Source organism: Nannobrachium achirus (assembly GCF_963921795.1).
Source record: "Nannobrachium achirus genome assembly, chromosome: 3".
Classification (NCBI taxonomy): Eukaryota; Metazoa; Chordata; class Actinopteri; order Myctophiformes; family Myctophidae; genus Nannobrachium; species Nannobrachium achirus.
Window position 1 is genome coordinate 53,506,606 of NC_137812.1, and position 16,598 is coordinate 53,523,203.

Sequence of the window (16,598 nt, forward strand, 5' to 3'; positions counted from 1 at the left end):
GGCAGAAAATGAGAGAGATGGGGAGGGTGACACGCAGCAAAGGTCGTCAGTAATGGGACTCGAACCTGTGACACGCTGTCAGGCTGTATTACCAGCTTCAATTATTTATATTTTTGAGCGGTGGTAAACCGCTCCATATAGTGGCTGTGCGTGTGTCTGTTGCCTTTTTCCTCAGCGTTTTGCCATAGCAAAATGTGTGTACGTAGCATCATGTTTGTCTAGTGATGTCATATGTCGTATGTCTGTAGCCTTTTTCCTCAGCGTTTTGCCATAGCAAAACGTGTGTGTGTAGCATAGCCTGTACATCCTAGACTCAAATCCTAGTCTGAAGACATTATGCAAGCACGACCACCGCTCACTTCACATTGGGTGTGATTTTCTATTTTGTGAATAGCTCGTTTATAACCAAAATATATATTGGTTCTGTACAGTAAATAGGCATTGATTTATTACTTGTGCCAGCAGAGTGCGCAAGTACTGCGTTCGGTGATTTTGTACGTGGCATATCTGTTTACGTAAATGTTTGTGTTTGTGCCCGTAGCCAATCAGGGACCAGCATTCTTGGTGACGTCACCATCAAGTGCAACCTGTTATATAAATCCCACCGGCTTCAGATTCGGCACGCGCGCTCCCCGCCGCGGCACGGAGTGCAGTGCCGGGCCTCGACCCGTCCCGACGCGCGGTTTTCCCTAACCGGCGCGAAACGTTCGGAATCTCCTTATGCGGGGCTGATTGTTGACATCAGGCTGTTCCGGAGGAAATCGGCGCAAAATCGGTCATTGTGACATCACTGCAGTGCCGGGCGCAAGCGCTGACTCATTGTGACATCACTGCAGTGCCGGGCCTTGCCTCGACCCGACAGATATCTCCGTATATGGGCATAAGACTGAGAACTCCATATATGGGCATATGGGCAGATACAGAGATCTCCATACAGTATATGGGCATACATAGACAGATATCTCCGTATATAGGCATAAAAGGGACACAGACCCTAGACCCGACAGATATCTCCGTATACTGAGAACTCCATATATGGGCATCTTGCCTCGACCCGACAGATATCTCCGTATATGGGCATAAGACTGAGAACTGAAATCGGTGCAAGCGCTGACTCATTGTGAGATTTGTGACATCACCTTATAAAAGGCTCTGACATCACGTACGCCACATGAGTCAACAAAAAATCTCTGTGAGTGTGTATGTATGTATGTAATCCGCGTATCTCGAGAACCGTTCGTCCCACCGGCACGCGCGTTCTCCATATATGGGAATAAAATGAATGCCCGTATGCGGAGCTGATGTCTGACATCAGAGTTTTCCACAACCGGTACTGTGTGTCCAGAGATCTTCATATATGGGCATAAGTGGACAAAGACAAACAGATGGTCAAAACGGGTCCTATGACAACAGGTATATTGGGGTTTGCATTAAAGGGTGGGGCATTCATGGGGTTTGCATTAAAGGGTGGGGCATTCATTCCCTATTTCAAATTCGGCACGCGCGTTCCCCACCGCAGCAGGTAGTGCAGTGCTCGGCCTCGACCCGACCCGATACACGATTTTCTGTAACCAGCACGAAAGGTTCGGATTCTGATGTCTGACATCAGGATTTTCCGGAACTGACACTGTGTCTGCATAGATCTCCATATATGGGCATAAAATGGATGCAGACAGACAGATACAGATATCTCCATAAATGGGCATAAATGGACACAGGCAAACAGATGGTCAAAGATCTCCATATATGGGCATAAAGTGGACGCAGACAGACAGATACAGATATCTCCATATATGGCATAAATGGACACAGGCAAACAGATGGTCAAAACGGGTCCTATGACAACAGGTATAATGGGGTTTGCATTAAGTTTGTCTCCTCCTCCATCTGTTTGTCTGTGTCCCTTTATTCCCATTATGGAGATCTCTGTATCTGTCTGTTCCTCCGACTGTGTTGCAGACACAGTGCCGGTTCCCCCTTTAATGCAAACCCCATTATACCTATTGTCATAGGACCCGTTTTGACCATCTGTTTGAAAAAGCGACAGAGATCTCATATATGGGCATAAAATGGACGCAGATAAACAGATATCTCCATATATGGCATATATGGGCATACAATGGACGCAGAATCACAAAGTTCTCCATATACGGGCATAAAAGGGACACAGACAGACAGATACAGAGATCTCCATATATGGGCATAAATGGACACAGGCAGACAGATGGTCAAAACAGGTCCTATGAAAACAGGTATAATGGGGTTTGCATTAAAGGGCGGGGCATTCATTCCCTATTTACATTGTTCCGAGTTGGCCAGGTCGCCGACTAGACGCTTCTAGTATAAATAACAAGCACGCTCTGCTGGCGCACAAGTAGGCCATACATGGCCACGAGTGCACAAGGTGCAAGTTGGCACCTCGACCGAGTGCAGCTGTGTGAACAATATCAGATCACACTGTGAAAAGTGTCCATTATAGTTGGTTCACTTACATTCATTTATGTTTGCAACTTTAAGCTCAAATTCTGCACTTCAAATATATAACTAATTGCCCACCCACTTCCAGTGCAAATCTAATATCTGGATCCCACGATTGGAATCAATCTCAACCCGCTTTGTCATCGTTTTGTGTCATTACCCAAAGTAATTTATTGCCCCATTCGGAAGACATAACCTCCTAACCCAGTGGCATGTGTCCACATTAGTTCATATTTCATTCTCTGCCTTACAACTCTATGTAAAGGTTAGTGAGGGATAACACCCTCAGAATATCAAAGACTGCAGTAATGGAACAGGAAAATGGGCAAGGGCTCAGCACTACAGTGTTTTACCTTGGAGCCAGACATACATCTCAACCTGACATTTTTTAATGACTTGTCTCCTTTTGTGATTCTCCCCCAAAACTGTTGCCTTAGGTAGTCTTTAACTTTCTTTTCTTTGGAGACTTCAGTGAATCACAATTTGGGCCTGACCATGTAGCCAGCCGGCTGACTGACTGGCTGGCTGGCTGATTGGCTGACTGGCTAGCTGGTGGGTTGGCAGGAGCAGTGTGTTTACTGATGATCTAGCAGCATTTGGCTTCACGGGACATTAGCATCCGTCTCAATGAGTGTGCCTCGGCAGGGAACTGATGAGCTGTAGTTATAGACACTTAACTCTGAGAAAAACAACCGCAAGCTGCCCAAAACTACCCACAGCACCGCAAAATCTACACATATGCACACACAAACCGGAACACCAGGAATGCTATATTCAGAATGAATAGAATATTGAGTTTGAAAGACATATCTCTATGAATGCATAGTACCATTAACAAATCTATGAATACAATACATTTCTTAGCAGCAGCCGAAGGCGTGGCCGAGACTATGTATTTGCCCCTGTGTGTCCTTGTGTGTTCGTGTGTTTGCGTGTGCTTCCGACCTCAGGGGCGTCACAAGGGGGGGAAAAGTGTGACTGAGTTACTAGGGCCCTAGGTGGAGGGGCCTCCAGCTATTGAAAAATAGCAGATATACAAGCTCACAGCGTGGCGCGCTGCGAGCTTGTAGATCTGCTATTTTTGAAAAGTTGCTTCTGGGGGGTCCCTGGAACTAAATATTTTGAGATGGGGGTCCAAGGCCAAATACATATCATTGTGGGGGTCCTTCACATGAAAAAGTTAGAGCACCACTGATATAGAAACTGTTTTTTAAAAACAACCTTAGAAGGATTTGAAATATTCAAAGACTTGCACAAATGTTCACTATTTTTCAAAAATAGCAGATCTACAAGCCTGCAAAGCACAAAATAATGCGTTCCCAGTCTAAATGGGTTAAACCCCCCTCTCCCTATGAAGAACATTCATGGGGGGCCCGCAGCGAATCCTTTTACCCAGGGCCCAGAATTTGGTGCGACACCCCTGCGTCCGTCCGTCCATCTGTGGACAGCTAATCTTTAACGCTGTTGGACTGATCAATGTGAAACTCTGCACGCACACTGCCTGGAGGCCGGAGCAGAACTAGTGGCCCACATCATTTTTCACATCAGCCCGTTATCGAGCCACCAGCAGGCCGATTTTTTGCAAAACACATATTTGGCTATTACGCCTACAGATTTTGTCCAAACGTCATCTCTATAGTCATGTGATCAATACGGATCTGTCCGATATTTCATATTCCATCCTGATTGGCTATGATTGGCATCTAAAATTTGCAGGAGTGGTCCATTTTGAACAAAATGCCTCAAATCATGAACACAATATCTGATTGCCGTGAAACTTTTCATTAGCCTGTTATAGCGCCACCAGGAGGCAGATTTTTACAAAATAAGGTAAAACGCTGTACTCATTATTTCTGTTGTCATGTCATGAAGATGGACCGGTCCGATCTGCCATAATATCACTTTGATTGGCTAAGATTGACTTCTACTACATGGCCAGGTGGAGAGACCTGTCACATTTTTCTAGTTTTATATACTTGTCCAGAGTGAGTTGTAGAATAAGCTACATTCCTGAAACACATGGCATGCAAGCAATCAAATTGCAATGACCCGAGCCTTGGTGCCTCTACAATATCTTCTTGTTATAATCGTAATGATTATTTATAGATCTGCATATCATATGTAATTGTTAAAAACATTTAGGACTGTATGGGTCCATCTTTCTTTTTCTTTTTTTTTCATCTTCTTCTTTGTGTGTTTGGCTGATCTTGTGTGTGCTGCATTTTGTGCTTGGAAGTGCTTACAAGAGGGACTTGTAATTCAGGGCCCGTCAAACCCTGCCTCTTTCTACTGTCCACTGTAAGATTGCATCATGTGAGCATGTGTGACAACTCATAATTGTTCTCTTTTTGTGTTGTTGGCATTGTTGCATGGTATAACTAGAAAGATTGCACTCAGAGTGCATACCTCCACCTACACTATGCATTTATCAAGATATGCCCTTTACACCTGAAATATGACTAATTATTAGTGTGGTTTTATTATTGTGGTTGCTATAGGCAACACACTGTTGTTCTAGGTCTGAGAGTTTTTATACAGCTAAAGTGAACCTGTTTTCTGCTAACCTTTTAACTGAACTTATCTGGGTTGTAAGGCCAGATATCAGGATTGGTCATGCTTCACTTGACATCACAATATATAATATAAATGGTCAGCGTCAGTGCAACCACACTTGCAATTTCCCAGAATTGCATCTTTCAACTTAGCTCTGGTCTGACGCTCTGACAGGCGTGTCAGACCAGAGCTACGAACCCTACGAGGGCTCCACTTGAGTCAAAAATAAACAATACTGCTTCGCTACTCACCTAACCAAAGGTAGTTTTCCGTTGTTGAAAGTCTATTCTCTTGCGGTGGGAAACCTCTCAGCACCCCACCCACTCTGTTTTGTCGTGAATTAAAACACATCCAACTCGACCGCCACCGTGTCCAACTCGACCACCGCTTATTTCCGGGTTGTGCCTGCGGTGGCTCGAGGTGGGTGCATTTTATTTCATGACAAAAATAGTGTAATTTACAGAGTGGGTGGGGTGCTGAGAGGTTTCCCACCGCGGAGAATAGACTTTCAACAACGCAAAACTAACTTTGGTTAGGTGAGTAGCGAAGTAGTTTTGTTTATTTTGACTGAAGCTGAGCCCTCGTAGGAGTAGAGAAATCCTGGTCTAGTCTTTTAGCCAGCCGTCTGTCAGAGCGTCAGTGCAGCTGATGCTCTGGACCAGAGCTAATTTGGACTATGCCCTTGTTTCTTAACTTGTTTGGATTTTTATCCCCCTTGGGGTGCATTTTCATCCCAAGAGTTAATCATCTTTTTGGGGCAGGCTACTGATCACTCCCACCAAGTGTTCTGACAATTCACCCATCCATTCTCCCTTGACCTTGATTGTGATATTGACCCTTTCAAAGGTAAATTCAATGAGTTCTTCAGGGCAGTTTCATGAGGATTCTGCCATTCGTTCTCAAATTATTAACAGAATGGAATGGATTGAAAACATAAAAATGAAATGTATTTATTCAAACTTATGTCAACACTGATTCTCACTATTGTATTCCTTTTTCATTTTCATTTTCACTTCGTCTCAAAACTACAGACCGATTCCATCCACCCCCCTAGCACCATTTTGTTGGAACAGTTGTTATTGTCTGTCCAGCGCTTGATTTGTGGCCACAGGTTGTGGCTCACAAATACCTCTAGTAAAAAATGACCGCATCTAATTGGTCAGGTCTAACAGAGAAAGAAAGACCTCCAAAAAACAGAAACCATTCCATTGCAAAAAAAAAAGAAGAAAAAAAAAAACGAGTTGTCTGGTTACATTGGAATGCCCAGCTGAGCCTGGGGCTGCCTTGTTAAAGCAGCTATCAATCTGCTTTCCTTCATCCCTGCCTCTGTTTCACTGGAAGGAGTGATTGCATGAGGCATTCATCGCCCCAGGGAGGGACAATGTGCTTCTCCCTGAAACCTTTCTGCAAGCGGGTGAAGAATCTCGGACCACCACCGCTGTGTTTTTCGCGCTGGAATGAACCCCAGTGAAACTGAATCTGTGAGGTCCAAGCCCATGGGAGTACCCCGGACCACTGCCTATCCATGACACCACCGTGGGGCCTTGGAGGAAAGGAAAATGATACATCTTCTATTTAGTTTCATTTGAGCCCCAGCCAGGTGCTAGGTCATGTCACGGGGCTCTCATTAGCCAGACCAGTCGTTAATGTGCAAAAAAAAAAGAGGCTACTAAAAGAGAAAGAGAGTGAACAACCTAGTAGGAGGGGAGAATTTTCAATTCACCCCCAAATCCTCAGCTAATCCAGTGAGTCCCCTTTCCCCTAATCCTCCTCTGTACCCAACGTGAGAGGAAGGAGAATGAGGAGGGATGCTACCCCAGAGGCTTTAGAAGCCACGGAGAGTGAAAAAGAGAGCAACAAAGTTTTCTCTCTAAGCCTCTGTTTTGGAGCAAGCACTCCACCGTTTGGAATCGAAGGGTTCTGTCCAGAACTGAAATGGAGTGAGGTGGTGCTCAGTCAAGGTGTTTGAATTACTACTTTGAACGTATTCATGACTATTCATTGCCATGGTCAATGTGCTTTAATTGGCAGGAATTGTGTGAGCATGTCACGTTTGACCTGCTAAACCCTACCTTGTATATTTGCATAGGCTCCCATGTTTTTGCCTAAGGAAATGAACAAGTGGCAAAAGTCTGCCTGAAATTTAATTGAATGCAATATCACCCTCATTTCGTAACTCTACTGCTTGTACTCCTTAATGAGTTAGTTATTTATTAATTCTGTCATCCATGCACAGCCTGAATATTGGACTGGCCATCCCAGAGCCCTGAACTTAAAAACTAAGAGCAGAAATCAGCCAACGTGTCTTAGTTAAATCCTGCAAGAACATGGGTTTGGGTGTCACTGAGACATGAGTTTTACTTTAGTGTATATAAAAATATAAAAATAAAGTAATGCAAACCACAGTGATAAAATACAGTATAATGACAACACAGAAAGAAGAAAGAAATGTGTTTGTTGCAGATGAGATACTGAAAAAACTAAAAAAAAAGAAACATGAGCCCGTGATATTGTTCTTATCAATAAAGTGTTGCAATCATTGTGATGAAAATAATTGATTAGAAAAACAAGACATATATTTACATGATATGTAAACCAAGTTACCTCGCCAACAAAAGGTCAGCAAGTGATATTTTCCACACAGCAACTTTTTCAGTATATAAAAGTCACAGCCAGTGTCTGGGGGACATCGTTCTCTACTGAGAAATCGAAATGTGTTCATCTCCATTTCTCCTTGTTTCCCAGAGATCGACATTGAGAAATGCGTCCGAGACTCCATCAGTCTGTTCTGCTGGACACCGAGGAGTGCTACATACCGGCAGCACGCCCAACCGCCTAAAGCAGCCGGGGACAGCAGCTTCACCAAGCTGCCAATGTACTACACCTCCGACTACCAAGACATGCCCAGGACAGACCTGGTGAGAACGCACGCACGCACGCACGCACGCACGCACACACACACACACACACACACACACACACACACACACACTCACTCACACTCTCTCTCTCTCTCCACTGTATGATCGGACAATTAGGCTCCCCATACTTATTTAATATTTACACTCATACACAAACACAAATACTACCGAAATGCACAAACACCCCACATTGCATAATGAGACATTAGAAATACATCACTGTAATTGCTAGTAGTGACCGACCGATAGACTTTTTTTGTGATCCGATACGATACCGATTCTACCGATGTCTTTATTAACTCAGTCGGCGCATTTTCAAAATGGCTTCCAAGTTCCAGGCAGCCCCCAGTCTCCATAGACTTCCATGTAATTCATAGTGCACGGATCATGCAATTCCATGCCTAGATCATGCACCACGTGTGTGCACGCTGTTCACAGCTTTCAAACAAAAAAAATCTGCTTGGAAATCCGTTCAGCCATTCATGAGATAGCAGCCATTATGTTTTCTTGTTATGTAAACAAATATGGCTGCCATGTTTGAAAGATGGGGTTGGTATGCGGGTTAAACATGCAATTTCGCGATAGAGCATCGCAGTGAGGTGTCGGAAGTAAACGTCCCATTCATTTTCACCATAGGGTTTTTCATTATCAGCCACAAAGTCGTAGCAATTCAATGTACACTTACCACTAGGCTGGTGGTTGTAAATGGTTCTATATGCTCCTGTAGAACCCCCGAGTATGCATGCAATCACTCTAGTTTTAGTAAAAACAGGTTTAATCAAGATCGCACAGAGAAGAACTGCATTACCCATACTGCTAAAAATGTACATCCGGTGAAATCGACGTCTGTGATTGGTCTAGCTTCTTCTTCTTTCATGTATCTTGCGGTTACCGCGGAAGTAGGATTATTGCACTTCAGCAGAAATCCGTGAGCGAGTGTCTTTTCTTTTACAAATATGATGCACTATGTTAAAGATGACGATAAGTCCACAGAGATGAAAATCACTACATGTCAGGCCATATGCTGGCCTGGATAACTAAACTGAGCGTGATTTAAGGGATATATTTCACCCTAACCCTAACCCTAACCCTAAAAAGTTATATGTCAAATCAGTCATATCAGTCGCATATCGGTTATATCGGTCATATTATCGGTGCATATCGGTGCTAGTCAACAACACACACACACACACACACACACACACACACACACACACGCACACACACATTCACTCACTATTCACCATCCGCAAACTTGTCATCCCACAATATTGGATTGGGCTGCATCCTATTTGAAGTATGTGTCTATCTTTATTTAATGCTGTCAGGAATTGATTGTCTGTGCTGGTTATTATCTGGACGTACTACTTTTCATCCTCCAGTCCCACCTCAGATTCAGCCACAGTGGTTGAATCACAGAAGCTTGAATGCTTTGTTCAATCTTGTGTGTGCTGGAGGAACTCATTGACCTGACTTGTTATGCTGCAGTGGTGGCCATAGAATTCCACTTCATGCAATTAACTTGCATCTAATCTGAATTACAGCAGATAATTACACCAACTCGTTATTAGACCACACTTTGGAGCAAAAGTGTGTCAGCGCATGTGTTTTTCTGTGAGCGCATTAGTAGTAATTATATACTAGTTAAAGTGAAGTGTGTTTTGTTATAAATGATATAATTTATCATGCACACTTTTCCTAGAATAAACATAATGTAAAATATGATATGGTCTCTGCTGTTTAAAAATAGGAATCCTAAATTACTTCATATATTAAAGGCAACCGATTTATCTGCTACTTTACTTACAAGCAGCAATGTTGTCAAGAGTCTTGCTTTAATTATTATGTAGGTCAGGACAGTCAGTGGAAAGAGACAGGAAAAGAGGGCGATAGAGAAACACAGCAGAGGTTCTGTGTGAGACTGAAACACAGGATGTTGCAGCCAGATCTGCACATGTAGGTAGAGGCTATGACCGACGCATCTTTTAACCATGCAAGCCTAATTTATACAGTACTTCGTCATATGCCTTTGATATGCATTGAAAATGGCAAATGGTGCATTTACAGTATATAGCTGATACTGATACCAGATTCAGTGACTGCTGAATCTTTCTGCTGGTCTTTTGCAAAAAGACCCCATGCATTTAAGGTAGTTTGTAATCATCAGACAGGGTAAAAGAATCATGGTGTGAACTGTGAAGATTGAATCAGAAATGCACCCCAACCACTACCATCAATGTGCCCCTTGAGCAAGGCACTTGCACCTAAATTGCTTCCTTGGAGCTGCTCCAGTGACCACTAGTAGCAGACTGTGATTGTATTTGGCGGCTCCCAGGCTTGGCTGTTTGTAATGGTACATGTGAAATGGGGGTTGCTGGAAAGGGCCACCCATTCTCAGTCAACTCTTCATGGACAAACAGATAAAGGCTAAAGAGAAAATACATAGATTAACAGCGTCCACATTTAAAATTGTGTGTCTGAACTCTGAAGTCACATGAAATGTTTTCCTTCTCGCTGCAGTATGTTTTTTTATTCGGGGCTTCCATTTCCAAGCTTGGATTGGTCGCAGACTGTTGCCATCCATCAGGGCTCGCCAATAATTTACGATCAGCCTGACAGAATAAATTCTTAGGCTGGGAATCTAAGCCTGACATGTGGTTAGTATGGACACACTGGATGTGTCTGCCATAACACTGTTACCCCTGTCTCCACTACCCACACACCCCAGCGCAGGCCCACACAATGTTGATTTCACTCTGAAGCGTGTGCTATTCTGAGTTAAATGAACACTAAGGATTTTACTGTGTAGTCACATTCATCTCAAAACAATTCATATCAAACAAACAAACAGAGGTGGCTGTGCACTTCCTTTGTATATTTTCTGCAATGACAGACAGTAGGATAGCTGAGAGTGAGACAGTACAGTAGTACATTTATGCTGACAGACAGGTTAGCTGAGACAGTATACTATGTTGACAGACAGTAGAATAGCTGAGAGTGAGACAGTGTTGGATGTTGGAGAGGAGGTTGGGTTGGTGAAGTCAGCGGTGGTACATGAAGTCACGGTGGTTAGCATTTCGAGTACTACTACATCAGGCACACTCAATGAAATGAACAAGGAGAAATGTTTGACATCAGTTATGTTTGGTAAACACTCAGAGCTGAAGCAGGCCTGTGATTGTGCTTTGGAACACGTTACAAAGCAATACCAGGATAAAGCATGTGTAGTACTGTAGATGAGTTGGATCAATGTCGAGAGCAGGTGCGGGGGTGGACAGTTCTGTTAGAACACAACATCTGAACCATCTGGATTTTGTATGGCTTTTATTTAGCGAACTATATCGGTTGGACCTTGGAAGGTGGTCATTGAATCATCCCACTGACACACCCACACACTCACACCCACACCAATGATTTTAATTCCTCTCAACATCCAGGCTGCATTTCTGCGTCAGTACTCGTGGATCATGTGGATTCGTGAACACGCTGCTCTTCGTTGCCTATAAAAAGGGCTTGCATTTCCCTGTTGCCATACTCCAAAACATGGCCCCATAACAGCAGCAGATGTGTGATGCGGTGTATTCACTGATGTGATGCCACGTTTCAGATGAGCTCCTTGTTAGTTTTTGTGCCCTGGCCCTGTTTGCCTTTCACACCTGAGCGCGTTGCTCTCAGATACCAAACGCTCTTGTCAGCCCCATCTCCTGTGTGCCCAAGTGATTGCTGTAATCTTTCTCATTCAGCGTCCTGTGCAGAGGCTCATCTGTATGGGCGGTAGCATTGATCCATAGCTTGGCTCTATCTGCAACCCCTCAGTCTGCACTCGCTCAAAAAACATACAGACGGAACACAGCACAGCGGTCAAATGTCAAAGGCTCATCACAAGTAATGACTGTCTGCTTCAAGACACCTATACGGTGGCCCTGAGGATGAAAAAACAAGAGCAAGTACTAGGTAGGTCGGAGAGACGTATTGTCGGTATCCCAGTTTTGCAATGCGCTAGACCCCTGGGAGATGGATTGCTGAGTGGTAGTGCAACCTACCATCAGCTTCCAGTACTTAATGCACGCATTGCCACACCTAAGCTGTGCTACTCATATTCACGTTATTCCTGGCCCTCTCTATGGAGGCTGCCATTTTCTTTTACAGCTTAAAAAAACATCTTTTCACTTCCTCCCAAAAAGGAAGTGACAGGGAATTGTCTGTTGCCAGATTTTGCCAAAGAAATAAGCCCAACAGAAGCAACTATAGGCTATAATACTTTACATTTACATTTGAAAATAGCAGATCGGCAAGCTTGTATGTTTGCTATTTAAAACATATCATGACCACATATTTTCAGATGGGGTTCTGCGACTGTAGACAAATATGTTGAAGGACAACTTTGTTTTTCTACAACAAAGGTTCATATTTTAGATTGTCATTAGAGAAAAGAAAAAGTGAATGTTAAAATGTTTTCATTTGCTTTATTCTATTGTTTTATTGTGTTTACCATGCTAAAATGTGGGGCATGCGTACGCATGGGGGCATGTGTACAAGTGGCTTAATATGTATTTTTAGACACAATAAGCCAGCAGTTTCTTTAATGCTATTTACAGTAACACTTCTAGCCCCCATAAGTCACATCCAACCATGAAAGGTTGCGTTGTATCTTGGGAATGGGCTTATTTAGCCACTTGTACCCATGCCCCCAAACATTGAAATAAGAATCTCTAAAACAATAGAAAGAAGTAAATGAAATAATTTTGACACTCATCTTTTATATTCTTTCATTACAATCTAAAATATGAACCCTTGTTGTAAAAAACTAAAGTTGTCCTTGATATGGGGTCCTTGATATGAAAAGATTTGGGAACCACTGGTTTAAGAAATATTAGAAAGTAAGCCCAATAAACAACTATACTATTTTTTTAAAGACACACATTGCTTATTATAAGCAGACATGGCAACCCAGGTACATTCAGAGCCCAGAACGCCAACTACTGACACTTTAATGCAAGGACAACAGGAAACCAAATGATGTTTTTCAGGCCAGTTTTTTCAGCCTCCGCCTCTTTCAGGATATGAACAGGAAGCCGGGGGCGGGGCCAGGAATATCGTGAATACGAGCTGGCGGTGGCCTTGTGGTAGAAAGGCGAGTGCTCTATCGACTGAGCTACCCGGACACAAAAAAACACAAGATAAATGTTGTGTTTTGAACCTCAGCACCACCATGTTCTATCCACTCACCTATGTCCACTTGTACGATAACACACCAACATACGTACAGTATACACACACACACACACACTCACACGCGCACACACACACACACACACACACACACACACACACACACACACACACACACACACACACACATGAATACATACACGTGTGCATGTGTACATGCACAGTAGGCCTACATATACACAGTTGCAAACACAATCATGTCTAACCAACAGAACATAGGACAAGGACATTTAGCAAATATGTATTTTAATTACTCCAATACACATTCTTCATTTCAATTACTTACCGCAGATGTTCAAGGATAAAATACAGACCTATGAACCTATGGGAAATGTTCAGCCATTTTGGAATTCGGACCCATATGTTATTTACCTCTTAATGTACACACTACTATAGTAGTTATTCTCAACCTGTGGGCTGAGAGGGTATTGCAAGTGGGCCTCCAAATAATTAGCATAACACTATGATTTTAATGATAATATAAAATTAATATTAAAAAGTGATACCAATAAATACCAATGTAAAGTATACTACGTTAGTCCCATTGATCCAAGGTGGAACACAATTGATTGATTGATCATCTGACCACACGACCACCATGAGTGGTCGGTGGGCCATGATCCAGCAGTACTTGGACCCAATTTAAAGCAGCTTCATAATTGGACAATCTGACTGTAATTGTCAGCTGTTGGTAGAAACAGTCAATCTGTGAAAGTGCCATGGTGACCATCCACCATCTCTACCTTCACTCCCTGGAAAGCAATAGCAGGGCATGGATAGTTTGATCTGAAACTCTACTGGGCTCAATGTGCAAAAACAGTCTGACCTGACTGTCCCCAAAATTAGATCATGCTGCCAGTGGCACACTTAAAGTACACCCACAGTACAGTGTACAGTGTGCATTCAATCCATAGCAGGCTGTAGAAGATAACTTAGTTCTATTATTTCCTGTTCTGTAAAAGTATGAGGCTCTGTGTCGTGAAATCTGATCTAATTTTAACGTATGTAATTTACAACTCATCTGTTTTGCCATAGGAAAATTGTCATTAACTACTTATCGTCATTTTGAATATTTTCCCACAAGTGATACAGGTTACTGAGGGCATTGTGAAGCATCAGTTCATTATTTTATTTCTGGTGGTAAATATGGTTCAGTTTTAGTTTCAGGCTATATTCTAATCTCAAGGATTTAATCAATGTTGTCAATATGCCATTTCAGCAATAACTGAACACAATGTAAGAAACCATGACCTTCCCCCGCTGTAATTTTGTGCGTAGGCTTTCTGAGTCATTAAGCTTTAATGCATCGCAAGTTGCTTATTCAATACTCAGCAAGTTGCTTACTCAATCAATACTCAGGGAGTTGCTTATTCAATACTCTTTTCATTTCATCGGCTGAGATCCAGAGACACCAAAGAAATGTAAAATGTTTGTCTGGTCCCTAATACTTTGGGTTCTCTTTTCTGTCAGCGAAAAATACAAAGGACTTCTTGAGAAAATGATATTCACTTCACAAGGATATTAAGAACCCAGAATTAGACTGGAAACTTAATGGGGAAAACCTTTCTTTGTGTGTGCGTGTGTGTGTGTGTGTGTGTGTGTGCGCGTGTGTGTGTGTGCGTGTGTGTGTGCGTGCGTGCGTGCGTGCGTGCGTGCGTGCGTGCGCGCACGTTTGCGTGTCGGTTGGTCTCTGTGTCGGTCAGTCGGTCCCACTTGTACACTTGTGTCCTTGTACCAGTGTGTGGTGTGAGTACAATGTGCATGAGTATGTCTGGTGCATGTGTGCTGCGGGAGATAATATCAATGTCAGCGTTTTCTCAGATCATGGCCTCAATTATACTACTCGTTGTTCTGGCTCCTTGCCTTGCAGAAGAAATCCCTTTACTGCTGAAGAAATTCCCTAGAGAACAGTGCCTGCTTTTTAGAAAACGCCATATGCCGAACGCCTTGAATTGCATGCAGTGGCATTATTCTGAATATATAAGCCATTGTGATACTTTGAAAACTCAGCATGATTATGATGAAGGAAAGCATATGCAATTCAAATAGGTCATTAGCATTCTTAGGCCTTATTCAGAGCCATTGACACATTTACTGTAGCTGCAACCATATATATGATTAATATTACAGTAAATGAACATTATTGCACTGTTCAATTATAGAGCGTGCACTGTTCAATCAAAGCGAACATTTGGTGGGTCCCTCCAAGCCCATTTAGGGAAATTCTACCATATCTGAAACTGTGAACATTTTGTCCAAGCTTTCAGTGTAATTGCTTTATTGACAGCTGTGTGGCTTAAAAAGACCACAAGGTCAATGTCTTCTTCTGATTCCTTTATCTAGTCCTTAATACCTTTTCACTATCTCTATTTGCACGCATACACACACACACACACACACACACACACACACACACACACCCTTTATTACTTTTGAATTACTCTTATCTCGTATTACTGAATGATGTGTGACAAAAAGTGTTGTTGTGGAAGCTTATCTGGTAAGTATTATTTATAGATCAATATATTTGTCCCTGTCTCTTCTCACTCACTCACTCTCTCTCACACACACACACACACACACACACACACACACACACACACACACACACACACACACACACACACACACACACCCTCTGAACCATTAGTTAGTCTCTCACTCTTCTGTTGTCTTTAAGCCAATCCTCTGTTTTTCATGCTCTTAGATTGATTGGACTTAAGAGAATTTGTTGACTATAAAAGGTCTCCACGCTTGTCAGAGTCCTGGGAGAGATGTTATCTGTATTTATGATTACATTCAAATGCCAAACTTGCTTTCATAATTCACACAGCAACAAGACATTTGCTCCTTGTTTCATGCCCCCCAACCCCCACCCACAGGTGTGTCTGAGTATTTCTGAGGCATCTCTTCCTCATCCTCAGAAGTTGGAACACTGATCCAAAGCCCTCTTTATTTAGCATAAAGCATGAGGTGCAGATATGGCAAGGAGTAGCAGCAAGTCAGTGGCGAAGACCTTGGAGGATTTGATGCTAGACTTGGGTTGTGTGTGTGTGTGTGTGTGTGTGTGTGTGTGTGTGTGTGTGTGTGTGTGTGTGTGTGTGCGTGTGCGTGTGCGTGTGCGTGTGCGTGTGCGTGTGCGTGTGTGTGTGTGTGTGTGTGTGTTTGCGCTAGGGGTGGGCGATACTGGAAAAAAACAGTATCACGATACTCTTCATGCTGTATCACGATACACGATATTATCACGATACTGTTTTATGCGAGTTTTTAGGTTTATTATGCTTATTAGACCCACACAGATATTCTATTGATAATCCATTCATTTTTATGCTGCAGATAGAAAGATAGATTGCCTAATCTATGATTTTTTTAATGATAACATATTTTGATTTTTGATTAAACAATTAACATTTT

At 42.7% G+C, this 16,598-nt stretch overlaps 1 protein-coding gene across 1 annotated transcript in view; it reads left to right on the plus strand.

The window, feature by feature from the left end:
• The window catches only part of tbck (TBC1 domain containing kinase), a 97,368-nt gene that overhangs the window by 56,584 nt on the left and 24,186 nt on the right, over positions 1–16,598 (plus strand). Inside the window, exon 23 of the mRNA XM_080720985.1 lies at positions 7,777–7,949. Coding sequence (XP_080577111.1) covers positions 7,777–7,949 — 173 coding nt within the window. The remainder of the gene's footprint in view (positions 1–7,776; positions 7,950–16,598) is intronic.